Here is a 22,885-nt window from a genome sequence, read left to right as displayed (position 1 = left end):
ATTATATATTAATACACATTATATTTAATGTCTGCATTTAATCAATGAGTCACCTATCTGTAATAACACAGCAGGAATCCCGACCCACGGAGTCCCTGGATGGTAAACATGTAACATACGTTGCTAAGAGGTGACACTCACCCACCACTCCTGGTCTTCTTCACCCGTTACTATGATCACTTCTCCCTCAACGAACGTAAGCTCGTCGTCGTTGTCCGCCTGGCAATCATATATCGTCTTCACTCTTTTCAGCTTGACTTTCCCCTAATCAAAATATAAGAACAAATGATATAAAGATGATATTGGCAGTAATCTGTAAGAATTATTCAGAAAAGTATATAACGTGCCACAATAAGGTATCTAGGGTGGATTTTAAAGACTCTCTAATAAGGCATTCTTGTAGGTGTCAACACACTATGTGGATGTGGTGGGGAGGGGGTTCCTTCCTAGTTACCACTGAGGGTCAACTCATGCTGCGTACTAGTAACTAAAATCTATAACTATGGTATAAAACAGGGGTTTTATCTAAATTATTTTAAGCCATAAATATACAGCGTTTAATCGTTCCATTACGACCTCATAATAATAAATTTAAATTTTAATGGTCAATTTTGAAACAAGAAAAAGACGCACAGGGCAAATGCTGCTTCACCCCTTTTATGATGTCCCTGCGCCTATTTATACGCAACAGAGGGTTTGTAGTTTAGCAGGCGGCTGCAGAGTATTTTTTGCCCCAGATATTTACACATCATCATTGGTGTTAGAGATGGGATGTCGGCCATTACACTGAGTGGAATGACTCTATTGTAACATCCAAATGAACTTCATATGGGAAAGCCCATTTAAAAGTGTGAGGTGAAATAAAGACAGTCCCAATGTCCCCTTTTTCATAGACAAGGACATAAATGAGCTTGCAACAACAGTATTTTGAGAAGAAATACCCGAGGGGTTGAGATTAATGACGAGGGTGGATGAAAAGTGATAGAATGACAGACGTTGAATGGATTATACTTTGCTCGGTATGAACGTTCCCATTTCAGGCTGCCATTGATTGTGCAGAGTTTTTGTACAAAGGCATTTCCATCAAGCTATAAAGACAGTAATTTACATCGTCCATAGTATTGTGGGAAAACACTCACCGTGTTGATTTTCCGGGGAAGTGGCACAGGCGTTTCTGGAAGAGGAGGTGGACCATCATTGGAAGCTTCAGAAGTCTGTTTCTGGACAGGTGTAGGATCAGCTGACTGCGAGTTCTGGATCACCTCCGCCGGTTGAGCGTTTTGGTTTGCCTCTGGGGTGTGAGGCTTGACAACTGGTTCTGCTACGGGTGCCTTAGGCAATATGTCTCCCAGGTTGGGTTTAGGTGGAAGATCTTTCAGCTGCGGCTTCGGAGGTAGATCTCCCAGCTGTGGTTTCGGTGGCAGGTCTCCTAGCTGAGGTTTAGGAGGCAATTCTCCTGGCTTTGGTGGTAGATCCCCGATGTGTGGCTTTTGTGTGAATTCAGAAGGCTGCGGTTTGGGAGGAAGATCGGCAAGTTGTGGTTTCTGAGGCAAGTCCCCTGGTTGTGGCGATTTCTGGAAAATTTCCGGCTGCTGGTTGTATTTGTCCATCGAGAGATGATGAGTTGTGTCTATTTTTCTAAGTGCCACTTGAAAGAGATCCCAAAGAGTGTGTGAGGATGAAAACATTATAGTTGGATAGGATTACAGCTGATAAATCTCAATGTGGCAATGGTTATACAATGATAGACACTTATCAGCGAAAATAACTACATAACTACAGCTTTAAACAACCTTGCCTCAAATGAACATGACCCCCACAGCCTATAGGGGGACCCCCATTCGTAAAAGCAACCCCTCTATTACCTGAAGACGGGAGTCAAATAGCAATGGTTTGCCGGTGGCGTGTATTACACTCTATACTCAACTCTTCTATAAACCTGTATGGATGAGCTTCTGTATAACTCTACTGGAGAACAACGGAAGGATTGAAATCTACAGCTTCAAGTATCAAGGTGGGACACGTAAACACCCCTATTAACTATGTGCGATATGATTGGTTAAAACAATGTCTGTCGACAGTCCCTTTAAAGAACACTTTCAAGCCATCTAGTTCATGACTTAAATAAGGAAGATTTAACAGAACAATATATACTGTTGTGTTCTGTAAAGTTCCGGTCAAACAGGTTTGGTTGCTACACCAGGGGGTAAATGTATCAAGCTGAGAGTTTTCCAGCGGGTTTGAAAAACCAATCACATTCTAGCTATCATTTATTTAGTACATTCTACAAAATGATAGTTAGAATATGATCGGTTGCTATAGGCAACATCTCCACTTTTCAAACCCACCGGAAAACTCTCAGCTTGATACATTTACCCCCCGGTCTTGCATAGCAACCCAGGTGATGGCTGAGACCTAGGGGTAAAAGGAGATTGTCCCTCCAGATAGCTCTGCAGAAAACCCCCTAAGGGTTTGTATACATGGGTACTTTCCCAGCACCCACGGTACGTTCTCTCTGGGCATTAAGGAAAAAAATGTCACAATTACAGGCGATATCCAAGACTGTGCATCTGCACAAGGCTAAGTATGTGCTAATGGTATTCTATTTTGTTTATGGTAATTTAACTATGTATTCTGGGTGGACATCGCCTTCATTACAATATATTTTCCTTAACGCCACGAAAGTGTTACACACACACACACAAAGACACAGACACACACACACACACATACATACACACACACACTATATGAAATGCTGCAGAACAATATCTCCCCAATTCTGACACAGGTGATGGGGGGAGGGGGAGCAAGGAGAGACCCATGACTTACCTTTTTGAGGTAGTTTTGGCAAAACTCTGGGTCCTAATGTACTCTTTGTAGTCCCTGTGCTAAAAATTGAAATAGAAAAAAGTGACAGGTTTTAAAATAGTGAATTTATTGTACAATCTCCTGACTACAACCATAGAGAAGGATGAAATATGTAATAAACGTGGTCCTATAAGTATGGACATACAGATGAGACACAAGTGCTACAAAGAGGTGGGATATCTACGACACCTGCACCTCTCGCCTACAAGACTTCTCCCGTGCTGCTACCTACTTGTAGAATTCACTACCACACCCAATCAGACTCTCCCACAGCCTTCAAGTTTAGACACTGATAACCCATCTCTTTACTAGAGCCTATCCTACTCCCACACTAATGTACCCTCACACCTACACTACTCCCACCTATACCCTAATGCACCCTCACACCTACCCTATTCCTACCTATACAACTCACACTACTACACCCTCACACCTACCCTACTCCCTTCTATACTACTCACAATAATACACCTTCACACCTACCCTACCTATACTACCCACACTAATATACCCTCATACCTACCCTACTCCCACCTATACCCTAATGTACCCTCACACCTACCCTATTCCTACCTATACAACTCACACTACTACACCTTCACACCTACCCTACTCCCTTCTATACTACTCACAATAATACACCTTCACACCTACCCTACCTATACTACCCACACTAATGTACCCTCATACCTACACTACTTCCACCAATACCCTAATGCACCCTCACACCTACCCTACTCCCATCTATACTACTCACAATAATACACCTTCACACCTACCCTACCTATACTACCCACACTAATATACCCTCATACCTACCCTACTCCCACCTATACCCTAATGTACCCTCACACCTACCCTATTCCTACCTATACAACTCACACTACTACACCCTCACACCTACCCTACTCCTTTCTATACTGCTCACAATAATACACCTTCACACCTACCCTACCTATACTACCCACACTAATGTACCCTCATACCTACCCTACTCCCACCTATACCCTAATGCACCCTCACACCTACCTTATTCCTACCTATACAACTCACACTACTACACCTTCACACCTACCCTACTCCCTTCTATACTACTCACAATAATACACCTTCACACCTACCCTACCTATACTACCCACACTAATATACCCTCACAACTGTCCCAATCTCCACTCTGAGCCACACTCGCTCCTCTTGTTCAGGCTGTGCCATCTTCCAATTAGAATGTAACATCTCTAATGAGCAGGGTCCTTCCTACCCTTTGTTTTCATGTCTGCATTTATTTTGTCTGCCTTGTATGTCCTTGTTCTATGTATGTCCCTGTTCTATGTATGTCCTGGTTTTATGTATGTCCTGTTTTCCTCCTGTCTGGAGCATTTTGACGCCTTACAAACTAATGATAATAATGTAAGCGTAGGAGAATTGGTCCCATAGGGTCCATGTGTAAGAGAGACGTAGAGGTGAGACAGAGAATGATTGATGTACCAATCCCTCCGTCTCCTGCCTGTGTGTGTGTGTCGATGTGGGATGGAATGTTTGCCATTGTCTGTGCCATCACCCATTATTAAGATCACCCCCTCAATGATTGTGCGGCACAGACAGACCCACACGCTGGCATCCACTAACCTGGCAGAGTGAGACAGTCGTTCAAACTTATTCAGCACTCTATCTGGGCCTGTGTCGTTACCTGGTGGGAAACAAATGTAGGAAGTAATTAGTCATCAACAAAATTATGTTTTTCTATCACTTTGATGCTGGACGGCTTCAACATCAAAGATTCGGAAGAAAACAAACAGAAACCCTTAAACAGAGGAGATAATATGAAAAGGAAGCAAAGGAGACAAGAAAGAAACAAACCTATGCAGACTTTTCACTTTAAAGTCATAAAATCAGACCCGAGTTTTCAAAGGATGTTATACTGAAACATGACTTGGTCCAGAAATAAAACCATAGGTTGTGGTGAATATGAATCTACCATATTTAGGTTACCATTTTATTATTTGGCCACTAGAGGTGCTGTTCCATTGGTATTAGCAGACTGAGCTATAACACATTCCCTGTGAGGAATGACTACGTATAGAAGTGTATCTGCATTGTAGATTGTAGTGTGTGATGACGTACAGAACACTTTAATTCGCTGTGACAAGTCCAACTCAAATTCTATTTATATCTATCAGGTTCAATCACATTATTTCGAATATGTAGTTTGCAAAAGGTGAAGAACGTTACTGACTGCAGCATCTACCACTTGTAACGAGCTAGGGATCCTAACAGGCCAAATGTTACTCCTTCAGAAGCATATCTTGTTGTGAACGGACATGTACGGTATCATTAGGAATCTATGAGCCCTAGTATATAGAGCTCTTCTCTAGCAATAGATATGTAGTGTCTGAGGCCAGACTGAGTAGCTCATAAAGTTTGGTCAAAAATATAGTCTGAATGGACATGTTTTATCAATGACAATGATTTTTACTACACTGGGCATGTAATAAAATGTCTGATATCAGTTTGGGCATAATGTCAAATGATTTCACTCTTCTATTCTATATAAAATGACTTCTGGGGCACCTGTTGGTCCCCTCCTTGTGTCCTACGATCACTGTGCATCGGTTGAACAATTAATAATGACTTATTTTCACTGAAATCACTGCTATGTATTTCACAGATTGGAAATATCAGGAAGTTATATTAAAAAGACAGAACCCTGAACCATAAACACAACAGAGAGGAGAAAACGTAATGAATATAAATAATACAGAGACCCAGTAGGAAGAATTTAAGAGTCCCACAGCAAAGAGGGGATAGGATATATTTGCAGATCTGAAAACACAGCTCCAAGATGTACAGCCTTCTGATCTATGTTCTCTTAGAGGGGCTCCAAATTAGGGTGATCACCATCCAGGAACTTTCCACCATGCGGTGGCTGTACAGGAGCAGGAAGGGAAAAGGGACAGGTCTCCTCTGCACACAGAGGGGGGGGAGAGAAGTAAAAGCTGAGATCACAGACAAACAGCCCGGCCCAATCACGTCGGTTGTACAACTCACCCCAGGGTACCGAGCCCTTACTATGAGGCAGCGGGCTGGGCGGATCGGAGAGAGTTCGTTTGTGTCCGGGGGGCGGGGGAGGAGCTTTCTTCTTGGATAATGTGGAGCTGCCGCTAGGGGATTGGGTGCTTAATGAGAGGTTGGAAGTGAGGCCTGATGAAAAGCATACAAACATGTTTACTAACGGAGGACGACGGGAACACCAGGGTCTATATCAGTGTTTATTTCATCGCTTGGTCGGCTAAGGAGTAAAATCAAATCTATATCCAATGATAATGATATAACTCTATCACTGTGACAAATATAAAAAGCTGTAATAACGTTACAATGTAATGGGAGTTTTTGCTTCTTTTTAAACTACTAGAATGCAATACTGGGTTGTTTTCCATTATATAAAATGTCATTGGCATTAGATGGGCTGGTAAAAACTAAAGTGAAGGTAAAAGAAAAATCTAAACAACTAAAAAGAAAAAAAACAAACAAGGCTGGCCAGATGTCAATAGTGTATAATATTATATTTATAACACCACCTTTGCGCCTGTGCTTTAAGCTGACAGTATATGATGTTCTGATGTACTTCTTAAATAAAACTAACTTAAAAAAAGCAAAAATAAAAATGTTAAATAAAAAAAGAAAAACAATTAAAACAAATGAAAACTGTAAATGTTACAATTGGTCTTAATATAACTGAACAGATATATACATTTCTTTTTCCGGTACTTTTGTTACTCTGCAATGGTCCTTGATGATACAAAGTAACAGTGGAATTTAGGGATATACATGAGAATAAATAATTTCCTCAGTAGCTTTGGTCCATGAACCCTGTAATTCTACAGGCTGCTGAGAAACAGAGAACATAGTTCTGTACCAGTAGGAAGAGTTCTCTCAATATATATCTTAAATTTAGAATTACCAACCAAACTCAACTTAATAAACAAAACATTGTAGAATGAACCAATCACAGTGTCAGGTTGGATTGAGACGATCCAGTATGGAACTTATGTTCATCTGATAACGCTACTAACTCGCCAAGATTATGTCGCACCACAGGTGTATGATCTGAATAAGTTCCCTACAACCTAGCCTGTCTTGTCTCAGCACTGCAGCCTCACCGATGCCAGGAATTCCGCGCTGCCAATGTGACTCTATTAGCGCTAACAGTTTGAATTCCCGACGTCAGATGAGTGATGTGATTCAGGGACCCGCTGTGGACCGGGTCTGAAAGTTGGTTAAACTGGCACTTGAAAAGTAATGGAGTTAGGTGATGGTGGTTTGTATAAAAAAAAAACATTACACTGACCAGGTCTTTCATTTAGCAATACTCTATAACTGATTTCATATTGATTTCCCGCGTTATATTCAAGAAACGTGGCCATACCTTTGCCGGCATTCCTTGGGGGGAGGGGTGGTGCGTCCGTTATGGGAGACGATGGCGAGTCGGTGCTGGTGGACATGAAGTTGGTGAACGCGGAGTAAGACAGTCTCTGTTTATCCCGCGGAGTGCTGAATCCCGGCAGAGACAGCTTGTCTTGTGGAGAGATGCTGGAGGAGTGGCAGAAGCTCTGCGGTCTGGGGGAACGCTCCTTCTTGATTGGACTTGGCTTTCGGGGCAGACAGACAAGAATGAGGTTGGTAAGTCAGACGCAATAATACATCACCACATGGAGGGGTAATCACAAGCGGACAGTGTAGGAGTCCTGCACATATAATATGTATTTATTTCACCTTATCGTCTAAATCGTCGTCACTCTCATCAATCTCTTCCAGGCGCAGATTCCAGTCGTACTCCACGTGGATGTGCGGGTTCAGTTTACCGGCCATGGACTGAGAAAGCTTAAACGTATATAAAACACCTTTCAGCTTCTTTACAGTTCAAGGAAACAACCTCTGTAATATGTACTGCAAGGATGTAATATAGATGATAACGTGTTCCGTGCTGTAGATTAGAAGTCACGGAGGCGTCCCATGACCGTACCGAGGTACTGGGCCGCGGGTGGAATGCCTCATTACAGGTCCTGTTGTCTCCTACAATACTAAATCTGTGTGTTTAAAATGCATTATAAATTTCTTTGAATACAATGTAACTAAAAGAAGACATCAAGGCCCTGTTTCACATGCGATCTGTAAGAAGCAGTTTTTCTGACCCTCTCAACAAGGGACGTTGCTTTAGGAACAGAATGGATTGTGGGAAGGGGGTGGGTGCACTGGCGCTAAGGAAGATGGCTGCCGTTATTGGTGTTCACATAAGTATTCTGCTGAACCTTTGCTTACAACCGGAGAACATGGCAGCACTTGCGTATTGAACTGTAGTAAGTGTAGGTGACAGGTACTCTTTAAAATAGAGGTCTCCAAGTTCAATCCTTAAGGGCTACCACAACAACTCATGTTTTCAGGATCTCTTTAATCATGCACAGGTGCGTTAATCTATTTGGCTGGGTCGGTAATAATCACACCTGTTTCTAGAGACGGAAATCCTGAATACATGACCTGTTGGTAGCCCTTGAGGACTGAACTCGGACAACTCTGCTCTAGAACAAACATATGCGTATGCCGTGTCTTCCAATGTACTGGTTAGACTAGGCCTGGCCAACCTGCGGCTCCCCAGGTGCTGAGAAACTACAAGCCCCAGCATGCTTTTCCAGCTGACAGCTAACAAGGTATGCTGGGATTTGTAGTTTCACAACACCTGGAGAGGCACAGATTGGCCAGGCCTGACTTAGACTGTAAGCTCTTCTGTCCTGCACATTTTCTCTTATTCTTATGTATTACAGACAGTGGGAGCTGTAAGAAGAAACACACTGCCGGGAGATACGCCAGGCTGTAGCAGAATGTGTTATCGCTCACGACAATCATTAGACGAGAGACGGTAACAACGTGCAATCACAACACAGTCTCTCACCAGCTCCTCACACTGAGCCGCCTTCAGTCTCTTCGCTGTGTCAAAAGCTGTCTCACCGAGCTGGTTCGCTGCAAGAGGAATCGTTAAAAGAAAGTGAGAAACACATTTAAAAAAAAAAATAAAAAAAAAAAATGCCTGTTTTAAACACCTGTTCTTTTAATTTGCACCTGTCAGAGAAAGTGTATATACACAAATCACACAAAGCTCAAAAAAAAAAATCTAACTTATTTCAACTGTACATACGGAAGGGGGACATAATTCTCTGACTTTACTGTCATTTGTTACCTGTAGGTCACTTATCACATGTTTGGTCTTATTTACAGGTGTTTAAAGGGGTTGTCCAGTTAAATAAAAAACGCCCTCTCTGTTATGTTCCGTAACGGAGGCCGGTGTGGAGATGTCAGTCTACAGATCCATGTAGGAGCCCTGCAGTGTACATTGCCTGGTAGTGATGGTTCACCAGATAGAGGAGTAAAAATTAAAACATAAAGAATTTTGCAATTAAAATTGACAACCCCTCTAACCCACCCAAAAATGACCTCATTCATATAATAGAACGGGCCCATTTTATATGGGAATCACACACCGCAAGTTATGATTTCCTTGTTGATAACGGATATGAAGTACTGTGTGATCTGATATCAGCGAGAGTTGATACATGTTCTGTCGTAGCCGACACCCGGTCTGGGTGTTATAATAAGACTCAGTATTAGGGGTCATGATACACAGATAAAGTGTGTAGGAACAGGTGTACGATGTCCTAAATAATCTATATTTATATTACTGCTTTATTTAGCAAAGCAAAACACTGACCTGAGACAAATGTTCCTGACATCTGAGTAACATATATTTCTAAATGTCATCTATTCTTTCACATCCACAGATATTGTATATGACAAACCCAAGAGAGGCAGAAACAGTTCTCACCCAGGTCGATAGTTGGTTTTCCCCTCAGAAGCAGTTTCAAACATTCAGGCTTATTATATATACAGCAGTAGTGCAGGGCCGTGTTGGCTTTTCCTGTCGGCTTATCTAAGTTTCCACTGAGGACAGAGACACGGAGAGGTCAGACCATGTAACAGGATATATAAATAAATGATGATGATGATGATGATGTAACAGGAGGGCAATACACAGTGTTACAATCAATGATTAGCTGCACTGCCGACACTGGACTGTGTACTGTAGAACAAGTGTCAGACGCTTTATATAATAAGTGATTTGGTCCGTTGTGTATATGATCATACAAGGCAAAGCTCAATCATTAGTTCCCAAGTCACATTAGGGAAAGGGGCGGTCAATAAACCACCAACATAAAATAAATTCTATTGCAGTTAAGTCAGTCATTAAAAAGTCAACGCTAGGGAGAGCGTGCCAGGCCCGCGCCAGGGAGAGCGCGCCAGGCACGCGCCAGGGAGGGGCGCTAGCATTAGATACACTGCTCAAGATTTCTCTGACCAGCTAATCCAACACGTGACAACTGTATCCTTATCACAGCCAGCTAAGACCTCATTCATGAAGCAGTAAGGTTGCACTAACAATGGAAGCATGTCGTCAAGGGATGTCTTTGCTGGAAGTCAAGATAATCTTTGCAGGAAGGTGGATACTCCACTTATATCACTTTAGGCTCTTTTAAAATAAGGCACATAAATATATTTTGTTTTACATTTTTCGATAACGATCAAAATGACTTTGATCGGCTCGTTATTGGGAATGGTGATGGAGCAGCGCAGTGTGACAAGCATTACACACATTTATAACAAGGCAGCAGACACAGGAAAGATAAGGAAGAAGTAATGCTCACCAGTTTTGTACCAGGAAGTCAACTAAGGGAAGGGAAGTCTGGTCAGCAGTGCGCACTGCAAAGTGGAGGGCTGTTTCCCCTGGATCCTGCAAGACACAACACAACCTATTAGAGCGATACATCGAACTAATGATCACTGGGATCGCCCAACTGAAACTGAGCAGTCCGCCTCCCCCGCCCTCTAATAAAACTGCAGATATTGTAGAACAAGAGCTTGTACTAGGCCACACAGAAAATGTAAATATCCCAACTTCTCTTAAGGTATGCAAAATCTGACATATATATTTAAGAATGCAATAAAGAACTTCCTTGTATAGCGCAACGTGTTATCTCTGGCTGGGTGGCCCTTTAAAATAAGCTGAAATGCCGAGTCCCACCTTGCTCTGACCCTCACTGACCGGTGGTCTCCTTAATTTATCAGCACAAAAAGTGTAATCCCAGGGACCAAACCCATTGCTTATAAACATCTATATTCACATTACCTGTCCAGATTCTAACAGTGGTTCCATGATCTCTGCTCCTTCTGCATAGACTTGAATTAGTGCAAGTAAGTCCCTAGATTTCACAGCCTCAAGTAGCTCGCTCAGCTTCTCAGCCGCTGAAGAACACATCTTTCTGGAGAACTTGTGTTCAACGTATTTTGCCATGATATATTCTTTACGTGCAGTCCTGGGGAAGAAAAAATAAATAAAAACAATAATACACTGTATATAAAAGTTAAGAAACAACAGAGGGCGCCCTAGCAGAGTAGTGTTTGCACATGTATAATGGGTTTTATTTGGTAAACGGCTGCATATTGGAATGAAAATGTGACAGGTCACATCCGTAGTAATCGGACACTTTTGTCTGTCTGTCTGTGTACTTCCAGTTTATATGGTATGACAAACAAAAAACAAGCAGAGGGAAAATATGAAATATACATCCTGAGGTCGAAACGCGTTGGTCCCTATTAGAGAGCAATTTCTGGCTCCGGTATCACTTTAAGAGTCCATTCCTGGAGAAGGATAATGGACTTGGACTTTACATCAGTATCCAGAAGAGCTGATTTTGATTGTACTCAATGCACTTTATGGTTTATTAAAGGGTATTACATTTTACTACAGTACATCCTGCTCTTTCTGCTTTCCAGCCATAATGCTGCTGACTATGGAGAAGGGACAGATGCTGGAAGCACATACACAGATAACGATGTATAATTACTACAGATGGTGCTGTCTGCTGCATGGTTTGCTCACAACAGGTTCACCCAAGAGAAGGCCTCATGCCTCTGTATGTTATCTCTGTCGTAGAGGTGCTCACCTGCCCTGGCACTATACTTTGGTTTGGAATTCGCCAGCCCTATTTCACAGACTGATATATCTCACACTCTATTCCTCACTTGCTCTACCTGAGCTAACACAAGTCAGGTATTCTATACTGTAACATCTGTTGTAGGGCACAGGGCGTACAATCACAAACACAATCTGAAGCGCCTCAGTGATGTCACTGGTACCTGGCAGATCGACAGGCTCATGGTTCAGCCAAGACGATAGCTGCCTGCACCCAGCTATGGGAACTTTACACAGTATCCACGAGTTACTTACATATCGCTGGAAGGAGTAGGTTTTGTTGACAGAGTAGGTAAATTCCCTTCCATAATTTCATTGAAACTATTGTTTCCTACATTCTTGGCCAGCTGTAAACAGGGAAAAAATGACAAGGAATCAGCAGGGACACAGCGTGTGATTTTAATAGGCTTATTGAATACCCTGGTGCAAATGACATCATCTTGCTGTAGCCTATAGTAACCAATAAGATATTTGCTTTCAAAGTCCAATTTACTCTAGATTAATGAAAGTGAATATATGATTGGCTGTTATGGGTTAAGTCAGATTTTGTACGTAAACCAAGTGACTAATAATGGTTCATGCATCTCCGCTAACTGCTATTAACTATAATGTATGTACAAATCAGTAAACAACAAAAATAAATGTATAATGCAATAAGAGGTCTGATGTCTGGTATTGCATATAATTACTTTAACATTTATAAAACACATTTGCTGCTCTAACCAATGTTTCTTCATTTGTGCCAATTCCTAAAAAAATTAGGTGACAATTATTATTATTGTCGTTGATTTCCAAGAGGCACAAAGCTCTGCAGCCCTGGTCAGTGGGGAGAACAGGGGCATGCAAGGTACAGGAGGAGGGACATACAATGGGTTGGGAGGGTCCTGCTCACAAGAGCTTACAATCTAATGACAATGTAATGCTTTCTAATACTAATCGTCACTGGACTTTTCGTTAGATAGTATCATTGCTTATTTGTACTAATGACAAATTAGTACGATAATGAGATTGACCGTGATTGCTGATACCTTAAGTATAAAGTCATCGCAGTTGCTTGTTGGCACACTAACCCTGTTTTTATTTTCCCTTTCTATATGTCTAATGTAGATATTAAATGGATAATGTAGAATAATACTCATGTTGCAGGAATGTCTCTAGATTCTATAAAGGTGTTTAGAAAGAGAGCAATGGTTTAGAATAATATCTTGGGGAAAAAAACAAACAAAAGCACAGCAAAACACTCACCAAGAGTTCAGAAGTTCCTAATTTGTCTAATTCCAGAGACTGGATCCTAGAGATGTGAACACCCATTTCCCTATGTATACCAGAGCATTCTATACAAGTTAAAATGCCCAGGTTGGTGGACAGCCATGTTGGATCTGTGAAAATAAATGGTAAAAGGTATATCAAGAAAATATGTTGATATGAAAATAAGTCTTGATGAACTGCTCAGGCAAGGAACCCCCATCATTTAGGATAGTACAATACAAATAAGTATATAAATATCAGCTAACCGGCACAATATCTCTACTGTGAAAAGACATTGGGCCTGAGACATAAACGAGAGCAAAACAAAAAAAAAAGGTCCTGGGCAAACCATGTTACAATGTAAGTGGTACAAATTAGTTTATTATTTTGCACATAAGTTAAATACTGGCTGTATTTTCATCTAACACACAAATACTTGATAGCTTTATTTTTACATGGAAATGTAAAGTTGATCTAGGACATGCCCTACCCAAACTATAAATCTGCCTCACATTTTAAATTTACCTCCCCCTCCAATACAACATGGTTTTGCCCAGGTGCAGAGTTACTCCTTTCCTATGCTTTACTTTCCCTAATGCCTCGGGCCCATTAAGTTTACACCCCAATTGTTAGTGGGCCTAAACTTATCTTTAGCCCCTCTTGGCTCTTGTAGTATCAGAAACCAGCAGATGCGACAAAATAACAGTACACAATAACAATGCAGGGTCATTATAGTCTATGGCCAGTAGGAGGCAATAGAGATGACATTTCCTGCATTTGTCAAACAGTGCTGGTCTACTATATAGATGAGCTTTGTTTGTACATCTAGTATTTATACACACAACGCAACAGTCCTGCAATCCCATCAGAGAAAAATACAAAACATTTGCATTAATAAATGACAAATATCAGAGCAACAACGCTACTCTTTTTTACCCTAAGACAAACCGAAACAGATATCTATATCTATCTATCTCTATCTATCTATCTATATCTATATCTATATCTATATATCTATCTATCTATATATATATCTATATCTATATCTAATACTTGCTAACTCTCCCTGAATGTCAGGGAGACTCCCTGAAATAGGGGTGATCTCCCTCACTCCCTGAAGAGTCTGGCATTCTCCCTGATGCTGAGCCAGTACAAGACGTGGTTGGCTTCACCATCTGTGACATGATGACACAGTTCAGAAAATGTGTCCTATGTCCATGTATTGATGCCTATGGAGGTGGCCATTTTCATGGAGACACAGATTTAATCAAAGACTGACAGGTAAGACAACATGACTTCAGTAATGGAGACAGAAATGTAAAAGACACTTCAGTCTCTAGAGATTCATTAGCTGCTTTTCTTTAACGCATAGTTGCCTACTCTCCTGGAATGTCCGGGAGACTCCTGCATTTCTGGGAGACCTCCTGGGCTCCTGGGAGAGCAGGGCAACCTTCCAATTCTCGCCCCCCGCAATAGATAACGATGCGATTCGTCAAGGCCCGCTTCCGCATGCCCACAACCCCCGGGATCTCCCTGAAGCCAACGAGGAAAAGTTGGCAAGTATGATATATATATATATATATATATATTTCTACAATAAGTCATGCTGAGTGACATTGCTAGATTCCCAAAAGATGCCACAACCTAAGCTCACCACATCTACATGCACTATGACGTATATACTGGTGTCCGAGCCATGCAAGAATGTAAGTATCAAAAAACATTTATATTCATTATAAATTAAGAAATGATGCCTGATCCAGGACATAGCAATGCCTCGGTCGTGTTACTGCTTCACTCACTTCCTTTTGGTGTTGGTGAATGGGGAAACCACTTAAATTCTAAGGGGGGTATTCAATTGTTCATCTGGACCGCCGAAAAACTCGTGCTCTAAAACTATTACCGTTTATATGGTAATTACTCACTGAATTTCAGCTCGCAGCTCTCTGAGCTGCAAGCTGAAATTCAGCGAGTAAATTACCGTATGAACGGTTTTTACGTGCAATATTACCGTATTAACGGTAATAGTTTTAGAGTGCGAGTTTTTCGGCGGTCCGGATGAACAATTGAATACCCCCTTAAGATCTATAACAGTTCAGACTAAATGCTAAAAATTCTAAATGAGAAATGTTAGTGTCACGTTTATCCAGCAGGTGGCAGCAGAAGCCAACGATACCAACATACTGCACATGGATAATGCTGTCAGCTGTTAGGTAGCATCCTGTGCTGTTAAGTGGTCTCTCAGATATGAGGCAATATAAACGAGACCACAGAGGTTGCAGGGCGTCACGTTGAGGTTTCTCAGTGGCCTGCTGTCCACGCTTCAGATCTATGCCCGGACCAGGGATCCTCATGCACAGGTCTGGAACAAGCTCAGTTTACTTAGAAATTGTATTCCAACAAGAAATAGGAAATATATTATTGAAATCTGAACCCTATTATATTATTTAGCTACATTCACATACAGTGTAAAATATACAACATGTTTGAATTATGTTAGTTTAGTTCTATTTCCAAAGAGCACGGTATAATATATGCCAAGAAGACTATAACTATGGACTAAATAGATCTAATAGTAACAGATTTCCTGCTGCTTTTAGTGGCACGGTTTATCATCCTAAAAAGGAAACTAAAAAAAGAGGTCTGTCCCCGCGACAAAATGAACCAGCTTCAGGTCTATAAAACGTATTTATTGCTGGATAGGATCTAAATCTATTTCTCGACTCAGCATCATAGATCACGTCACTATCACTGCCTGCGCCATTCCCAGAACTATTCCCTGCAACAGAGGCATAATGAATGCTATCATAACGCGTTTCATCACCTGGTCACATGGGAAGGCCCCATAACAGCTACGTGGCCACTTTGGACAAGATAGGACTTCCGGCATGAGCGTAGTCTAACATTGGTCAACTGGATGATAATGGCTGCAAGAGCGCATTGTATGTGGCCAGCACTGAACTTGGATCATGCACGTGAGAATGTGTTTATTTTCAGACAGTGTTCCGTTTAGCGCTGACATGAGCATTTAAAACACATTTACACTCGCTCTGCTGCTGACAGGGTGTTGGGGAAGAGGGAACACACTGTAGACAGCACTATCAGAACTTAATCGCTCTCCAGTGGCAGGGTAGAAGCGTTCCCCTTTCACAAAACAAAAATAAAACTGTTGTCAGCGCTTATCCTTAACACTGCATATCTGTGTATCTAGCAATATGAATTTTTTTTTCATACTGCTAGGTACATACAGATCTGCAGTGTTAAATATAAGCGCTGACAACAACTGTTTTTTTTTTGTGTTTTGTATACATATATATTGCCATGCAGCTGGTACCATTTATAATATGGGATATACTGAGCGCGGTCTCATTTCTTCTCTGGTTTCATTCCCCTGTCAGGTCTGAGTGTTTATGACTGCTGAGCTCTTTCTAACCGAAAATCACTAGTGTTTAACGCACCCATTCCACACCATATGAAACTAACTTAACAAACCAACTAATGAACACTGGCCGGCAGTATATGATCAGCAACGCGTTTCTCCCTGGATGGTGATCTGTCTGAATGCCGCTTAGTAGAAGGCAGCATTACATCACTATTTCCAAGCGCACTTTTTTCATTTTGAATAAATATGGCCATGCTGTTTTCATGCTGAGATAATTACATTCATCGCGGTTATTACAGTGGTAAGTAGAAAATTCTACATACTTCACAAGTACTAATCATACACTATGGTTACATATTCCTATAAATTATGTTCAAGTACGTCCTTAATTAATGTAATTTTCTACTTTATATAGTTTACAAATGCAAATAAAGGAGATTTCGATTGCTGTAGGTTTACAGACAGGTCACTTTACCAAACAATAGGGGAACAATGATATTACTAATTACTGTTATTAACATTGGTTTATACAGTAGACTCTGCAGTGCTTTACAATTGGGACTGATTAACGGACACAGCTAAAGAAGACTCACCACAATATATACTCTGTTATTATAGGATTAAAGTGGTTTTAGTTAGCAGTACTTTTTATAAAATGTTTTGTTTTTTTTCAGTTTTTGAAGTATTATAAATTATTCTGATGTTTATCCTAATGTTTCTAGACATAGAGGATAGAAGAAATCAGCACGGAGTAATATGCTGGCGCTATATAAATAAATCACTCACTCTGCGCTCATCTAGACCTGTGTCTCTCATCTACGCTCATTACCTCCCACATTCTTCATTACAGAATGTTATCCAGAAATAAAAACTTGTTTCTATATCACACAAAAAACTTAAGACAATTAGATCACAGCGACCCCATCATTGTTCTGCGGAGGAGCCCCTCATTTAAGATGTTTATCCTGGCAGCATCAGAGAAAGCCAAAACATGCTGTAGATTTAAAGAACTATTAAATACCAGTTGGTCACTGTCATGTGGACAACTAAATCCTGTACACATTGACATTTTCAATTTTTCCAGTTGAGTTGCACTTTTACACTGTATAACCACTTTGTATATTCAGATCATGTACAACAAAAATAATTGATCCCTGCAGATAAGTAACAACCACATTCACAGGAACACAGGACCAGAAAAAAAACGATTTTCTTGCAATCTTACTTTATCCAATCTTCACAGTTGACTAATTTAATTTAATATAAATAAAAAGTGCCTGTATTTTGAGGGAGGGATGGTTGGATGTCTGCCGATTGTACCGCTGCCCGGTGTCTAGAGTTAATGAGGGTGCAGGCCCGGTGGCTATAGTGACATAGCAACAAGGACAATCCTTCTTACTGCGCTCTGTCTGTCTAGTTACTCAGCTTCAATCCCAGCACTGATCAGAGGAGGGGAGACCCAAACCAACTTGCATAGGGGTCTTAATCAGTCTCTGAACATCAGTTCCTGAATTACTGCATCAGTGCAACTCCTCTGTGCTACTGGGGACCCTGCTCCTCCCAGTATATAACTCTCAGGCTGTAGCTTCCTGCTGCCTCCATTCCCCTCCTCACATCATGTCACTGCCCCTGTCATATGCTGCCTTGAACATTTTGATGCTCTGATTGGCTACAGGTTCCTTGCCTACTTCAAACAGGACATGTACTTGTAAACTGTGATGGTAGCCTGTGGGCACTGAGAGGGCAGCATTAGGGAAGGCGCATAGAATTGTTATAGGTATAGGATTGGGAATATTGGAAACAACATTTGTTTATGTGCACCAATTATGTTTTGTTTGTTTTTTTAAGTTTTATTTTTGCAAGGTCAAAATAACAAAAAAGAGCGATTGGCAAAGTAAATACACTTAATAAAACAATAATAAAGAGAAATTCACAACAGATTATCAAATCTACGACCAGCGTAGAGCATGTACGACATTAAGTCAAACGAACGATTAGAATAAGGAGTAACAAATGACCGGAGTTTTGTTAAAAGGATAAAAAAAGAAAAGAGAGTAGACAGAGAAAGAAAGAGCAAAAGAAGAGGGAGAAAAAAGAAAGAAGGGCACCAAGTATCTTAATGAGCTACAAGGATAAGAAAAACTTAACCAAGTGTTGCCTGAATTAGACCAATATTATAAAAATATATATCCCATCGCCCACCCGCAGATTTATTTCAGAGCTCCAAGTGTCCAATCACTATTCTGTTCTGGCCTCATGTGATCTTCACTTACTGAATACTCATTATCATACAGTGTCGGACACCATCTAGGGAGGGACGGTGAAAGTACTAAGCAGAGATGTAACTATCGCATCCATTACTAGGCAAGTTGTTTTACTGGGGTTGGTTTATGAGAAAGGGGGAGCCGACAGGTCCTCTTTACTGAGACAAGAAGCCCATGGAGATAACGCCTTGATGGTAAATCATTTTATATATAATGATTAAGGCGTCAGTACCTGGTGACCCACAATCACAGCAAACGTCATTTCCGGGCGTCTTCTGTACATCTTCAATAATGGCCTTGCTCAGATCCTCAAGGCTGCTCTCCCCAGCGCTCTGCTCCCCCCGAAAAGCCATATTAAGTGCTTCTTCTTTGCTGTTAGTTAAAACCGATATCCACCTGTGAGACAGAAACAAGCAACAAGTTATCACAACTGGGAACCTGCGCTGATGACAGGTGAATCCACCCAAGATGCAATAATGTGTGTACAATAAGATGAGATAAAGTGCTTTAACCCATTGTGTGCAACGCAGGCGCAGTAACGGTCTGAAGACGCGGCAAGACAGAACCGCGGGAAATCTATAACGTGGGAGAGTGGAAGTTACACATGGAATTAAGGTGCACCGCACACATCTTCACATCACATAGCCAACGTGTCCGCTGTCAGGACAGTCGAGGTCACAGATCTAAGTAGTAGAAGTTGCTGAGACTGACGGGGAAAGAACAAAAGTTGTTTTTGGCAAAATGCCTAAATAGGTCCCTATACTACAATAATATATAATGAAGGAGCGGAGGATGCCATCTATGCTGGTAGAAATATGAAAGAGAGGAGAGAATATTGCGTTATGTACAATACCAACACCGCTACAATATGATGCCATTAACAGAAATTAACAATGGGCGTCTGTTGAATTCCGTTCCATAGGATGGATATTGTCTTGTACCGTTAGTAAATCCTTTCCCACGTTAGAAGAACACTTAATGCAGACTGTAATTGTCACACAAGCTACACTATGGCCACATCCTTAACTTTACCAACCAAAAGAACGTAACAAACCAACAACGAATTATATTTAATATTTAAAAACAAAACACAAAAAACATAAAACAGAAGTCACCTTATATAAAAATATACTGAATGTAAAACGATTTGAATTTACAAGGTATTATTCCTGAAATTTGCACATGTATATTACATAAATGTTTCTGAATGTTATTAGTAGCTGTTTTATATAAGCAGACTTGTAATCTGGATTCATTGGGATTTTTTATGTAAACAAAAATGCATGTTGTGTTGCAGTATGTGTGGAGGAAGCAAGAATTAAAGAACCAATCACTAATTTATTGGCCAAGGTACAAGCAGTTAATTGACAAACTAAATATGTAAGCATATGGGAGAAAATATATAGTAAAATGAAGATATAGCTGCTACATGAAGAAAATACTATTCTATCCCCTGATTCCTGCAGGCGACAATTACCACACGGGAGATGAGAAGACCTTGAACCACCATATAAATCAGCGATTGTTGCTTGTTCAATATTCAGACACATAAAAAATCTGAAATTACACCAATCCTCCATCCAGCAATCAGTAGGGTGATGTCCAGGACCTCTGCTGTCAGTGACCTATATACTCTCCAAGATCCCAGCCAAGTAGGTGTAATTCTGAATCTCAGTGCTCTCATCGTGCTGTTGCCATCCCAGCAGTGGTCTTGCCATAAGACGTTCAAAGAGAACGGAGATTTTCTGGTTACAGTTTGTATCTCATTGAGGTGTAAAATAGAGAATGACAATATTGGGGAGTACTTACATGTTTCCCTTATGATTAGATTAGATATACTTCTTGTAGTTAAAGGACATGTCTACCCAACAATTTAATTTGTTTTACTTTTTGAAAATTAGGCTGCGACCGGATAGGCTTCCATCAGCACCCGGTCAGTAGGGGGGAAAGGAGAAATGGATTGGTGTTCCTCCGGCACAGTTTATCTTGGTTTCCTTCTCACCGACTGTTACTAACCATTCCTACTGGTGTCACCTTGCCACCAAACACTCCCCAAATGTGAATGCCAACTGTGCAATAGTTGGAGCAAACTCCTTTGCAGCATCCAGAACTGCGTACGTCTGGAGTAGCTGCTATAATGCCGCTCTGCTGTGGGCTCGCTGGTACCTCCTGACCACTTACTATGGATCAGGACTGCTGGATAGCAGGTAGAGTGTTGATGCAGAGACGATGGGTTCAACACAGGACAGCCGGGAAATGGATTAGAGTGCAAGCTCTTCTCTTTTGGTCACAGGTACAGCAGGCAATAGGTGTGAGGCAGAATCTTCAAGCAGTGATGTTTTATTGCCCAAGAGTCCTGACAAGGACTTTAACAGTTTGTGGTACTGGTGATCATCCAGAAGTCAGATGGTAAATATGATACATTACATGGTCCTTTTATACAGATTCTGACACACGTGTTGTCAGGGGGTAGCCCAGCCCTCTGATCCGACCAGGCCCTGAAACGTCTAATATCAACATCAGATGATTTAACATCAGATGATTTAACATCAGGATGTGGTATTTCTCTAGAAGTGGATTTGAAGCAATTTTACTTACAAAATTCACACAAATCTGTGATTTCCTAAAACTTGCTGTTAGCAAGGCAGGATACAGGTAACTATCCCCTTCCTGGGTTGAAAAGACCTGTTGGCTACTGAGATGAAAGTGTCTAATTAACATGAGATTAACATGGGGTTCTTTCTTCACACAGCTGCAAAAACACATTTCCTTCACACACATGCCTATTGCATCAGCAATCAGTACATTTCTAATACACAAAGATAGCAGTATCAAAATCAGTACATATGCAATGATATAAATTAGCGCACTGCGCTAATAATTGAAATATATTTATACAATAAGTTATTTAAAAGTGATCCAGCCACACATATATAAAAAAATAATCAATTAGGTATTATTGTAATAGCGTCAACATGCTCCCAATCTTGACCTACATGACAATGTCTACCCTTATTACCTTCAGCAAAATACCCAAGACTGCCAATCTCTGTGTAATCCTCGCGAGGACCGGGAAGAGTGAGGTGACAATGTTGTTATTGGGGTTGGCAATGAAGGGGTCTACGGAGGCCAGCTAGGATAGACATTGAGCACTGCATCTACAGAACTCTAACTCATTGATAACAACATCTAATTTTAATACTATTTAATTAGATAAGCTGAGACTGGAGTCGAGAGTAGACAGTTTATAGTGGATTTGAACAATTCCTTTGAATTGCTTCACTTCTGGTCACAACGCTAGTATAGTGGTAGTATAAAAGTAATGAAAAAAGGAATTTGAAAAAGAGAATTGGAGATATACATCCTAAGAGCCAACGAGGACCAACTTTACGGACTTGTTTAAAGAAAAATAAACCACTGGATGAAGGTTCCCCCTTTATGTCATACAGTCAGCACATGGGAGGGAGACAGATTATAGCAATACAGCTGAATGAGCTGTTATACTAGAGGAGAAACGGCACATAAAAGCCAAGCCGTGGGGAACTGACACTTCCCTTTTGAGGTTTTCTAATAGCCAGATATGTTTTGTATTTCTGCAATTATTTTCCACATTATATTTGGTACAAGACTCACTTACGCTATATAATCCTGTTCATCTTCAGCCTGAAAGTGATACGTCCTGTTATCTGAAAAATAAAATAACCGATGTTAAATAAATAACACCTGTTCTTAAAGCCATCCCCCTTCCATTGCAATCAGCATTTGCTTTGCACCCATTACATAACAAAGTTAAGTTTATAGTGGTCACGGCTATGTGATAAATTACAATACAATATCGGTGTTAATATTCTATTAGGACAGAAGTATCTACCAGTTACAGCTCAAAGCTCTGAAAGTGAATCAACGAACAAAGGAAGACCAGCGCCCTCTCATGGCAGAGTGGTGTACAACAGGCAGCAAGAATAAACAACGTGCATAGATTACATGTGCTTTAGCTCCCCGAGATGCACTTAAAATATAATATTGGTACAAACTGACAGCACG

General features: G+C 40.9%; 1 protein-coding gene across 1 annotated transcript in view; it reads right to left on the bottom strand.

Annotated features, from left to right (window-relative positions):
* ASAP1 (ArfGAP with SH3 domain, ankyrin repeat and PH domain 1) overlaps nt 1-22,885 on the bottom strand; it is a 205,368-nt gene that overhangs the window by 2,784 nt on the left and 179,699 nt on the right. Inside the window, exons 16-30 of the mRNA XM_075211471.1 lie at nt 22,479-22,527; nt 19,074-19,237; nt 13,193-13,326; nt 12,203-12,294; nt 11,102-11,288; nt 10,620-10,705; nt 9,743-9,858; nt 8,816-8,883; nt 7,642-7,749; nt 7,295-7,517; nt 5,917-6,069; nt 4,498-4,558; nt 2,833-2,891; nt 1,140-1,648; nt 142-264 (exon numbers count right to left, since the gene is read on the bottom strand). Coding sequence (XP_075067572.1) covers nt 142-264; nt 1,140-1,648; nt 2,833-2,891; nt 4,498-4,558; nt 5,917-6,069; nt 7,295-7,517; nt 7,642-7,749; nt 8,816-8,883; nt 9,743-9,858; nt 10,620-10,705; nt 11,102-11,288; nt 12,203-12,294; nt 13,193-13,326; nt 19,074-19,237; nt 22,479-22,527 — 2,132 coding nt within the window. The remainder of the gene's footprint in view (nt 1-141; nt 265-1,139; nt 1,649-2,832; nt 2,892-4,497; nt 4,559-5,916; nt 6,070-7,294; nt 7,518-7,641; nt 7,750-8,815; nt 8,884-9,742; nt 9,859-10,619; nt 10,706-11,101; nt 11,289-12,202; nt 12,295-13,192; nt 13,327-19,073; nt 19,238-22,478; nt 22,528-22,885) is intronic.

Source organism: Mixophyes fleayi, chromosome 5, assembly GCF_038048845.1.
Source record: "Mixophyes fleayi isolate aMixFle1 chromosome 5, aMixFle1.hap1, whole genome shotgun sequence".
Taxonomy (NCBI): Eukaryota; Metazoa; Chordata; class Amphibia; order Anura; family Limnodynastidae; genus Mixophyes; species Mixophyes fleayi.
Note: the sequence above shows the minus strand (reverse complement) of the source record. Positions and strands in the feature narration are given on the sequence as shown.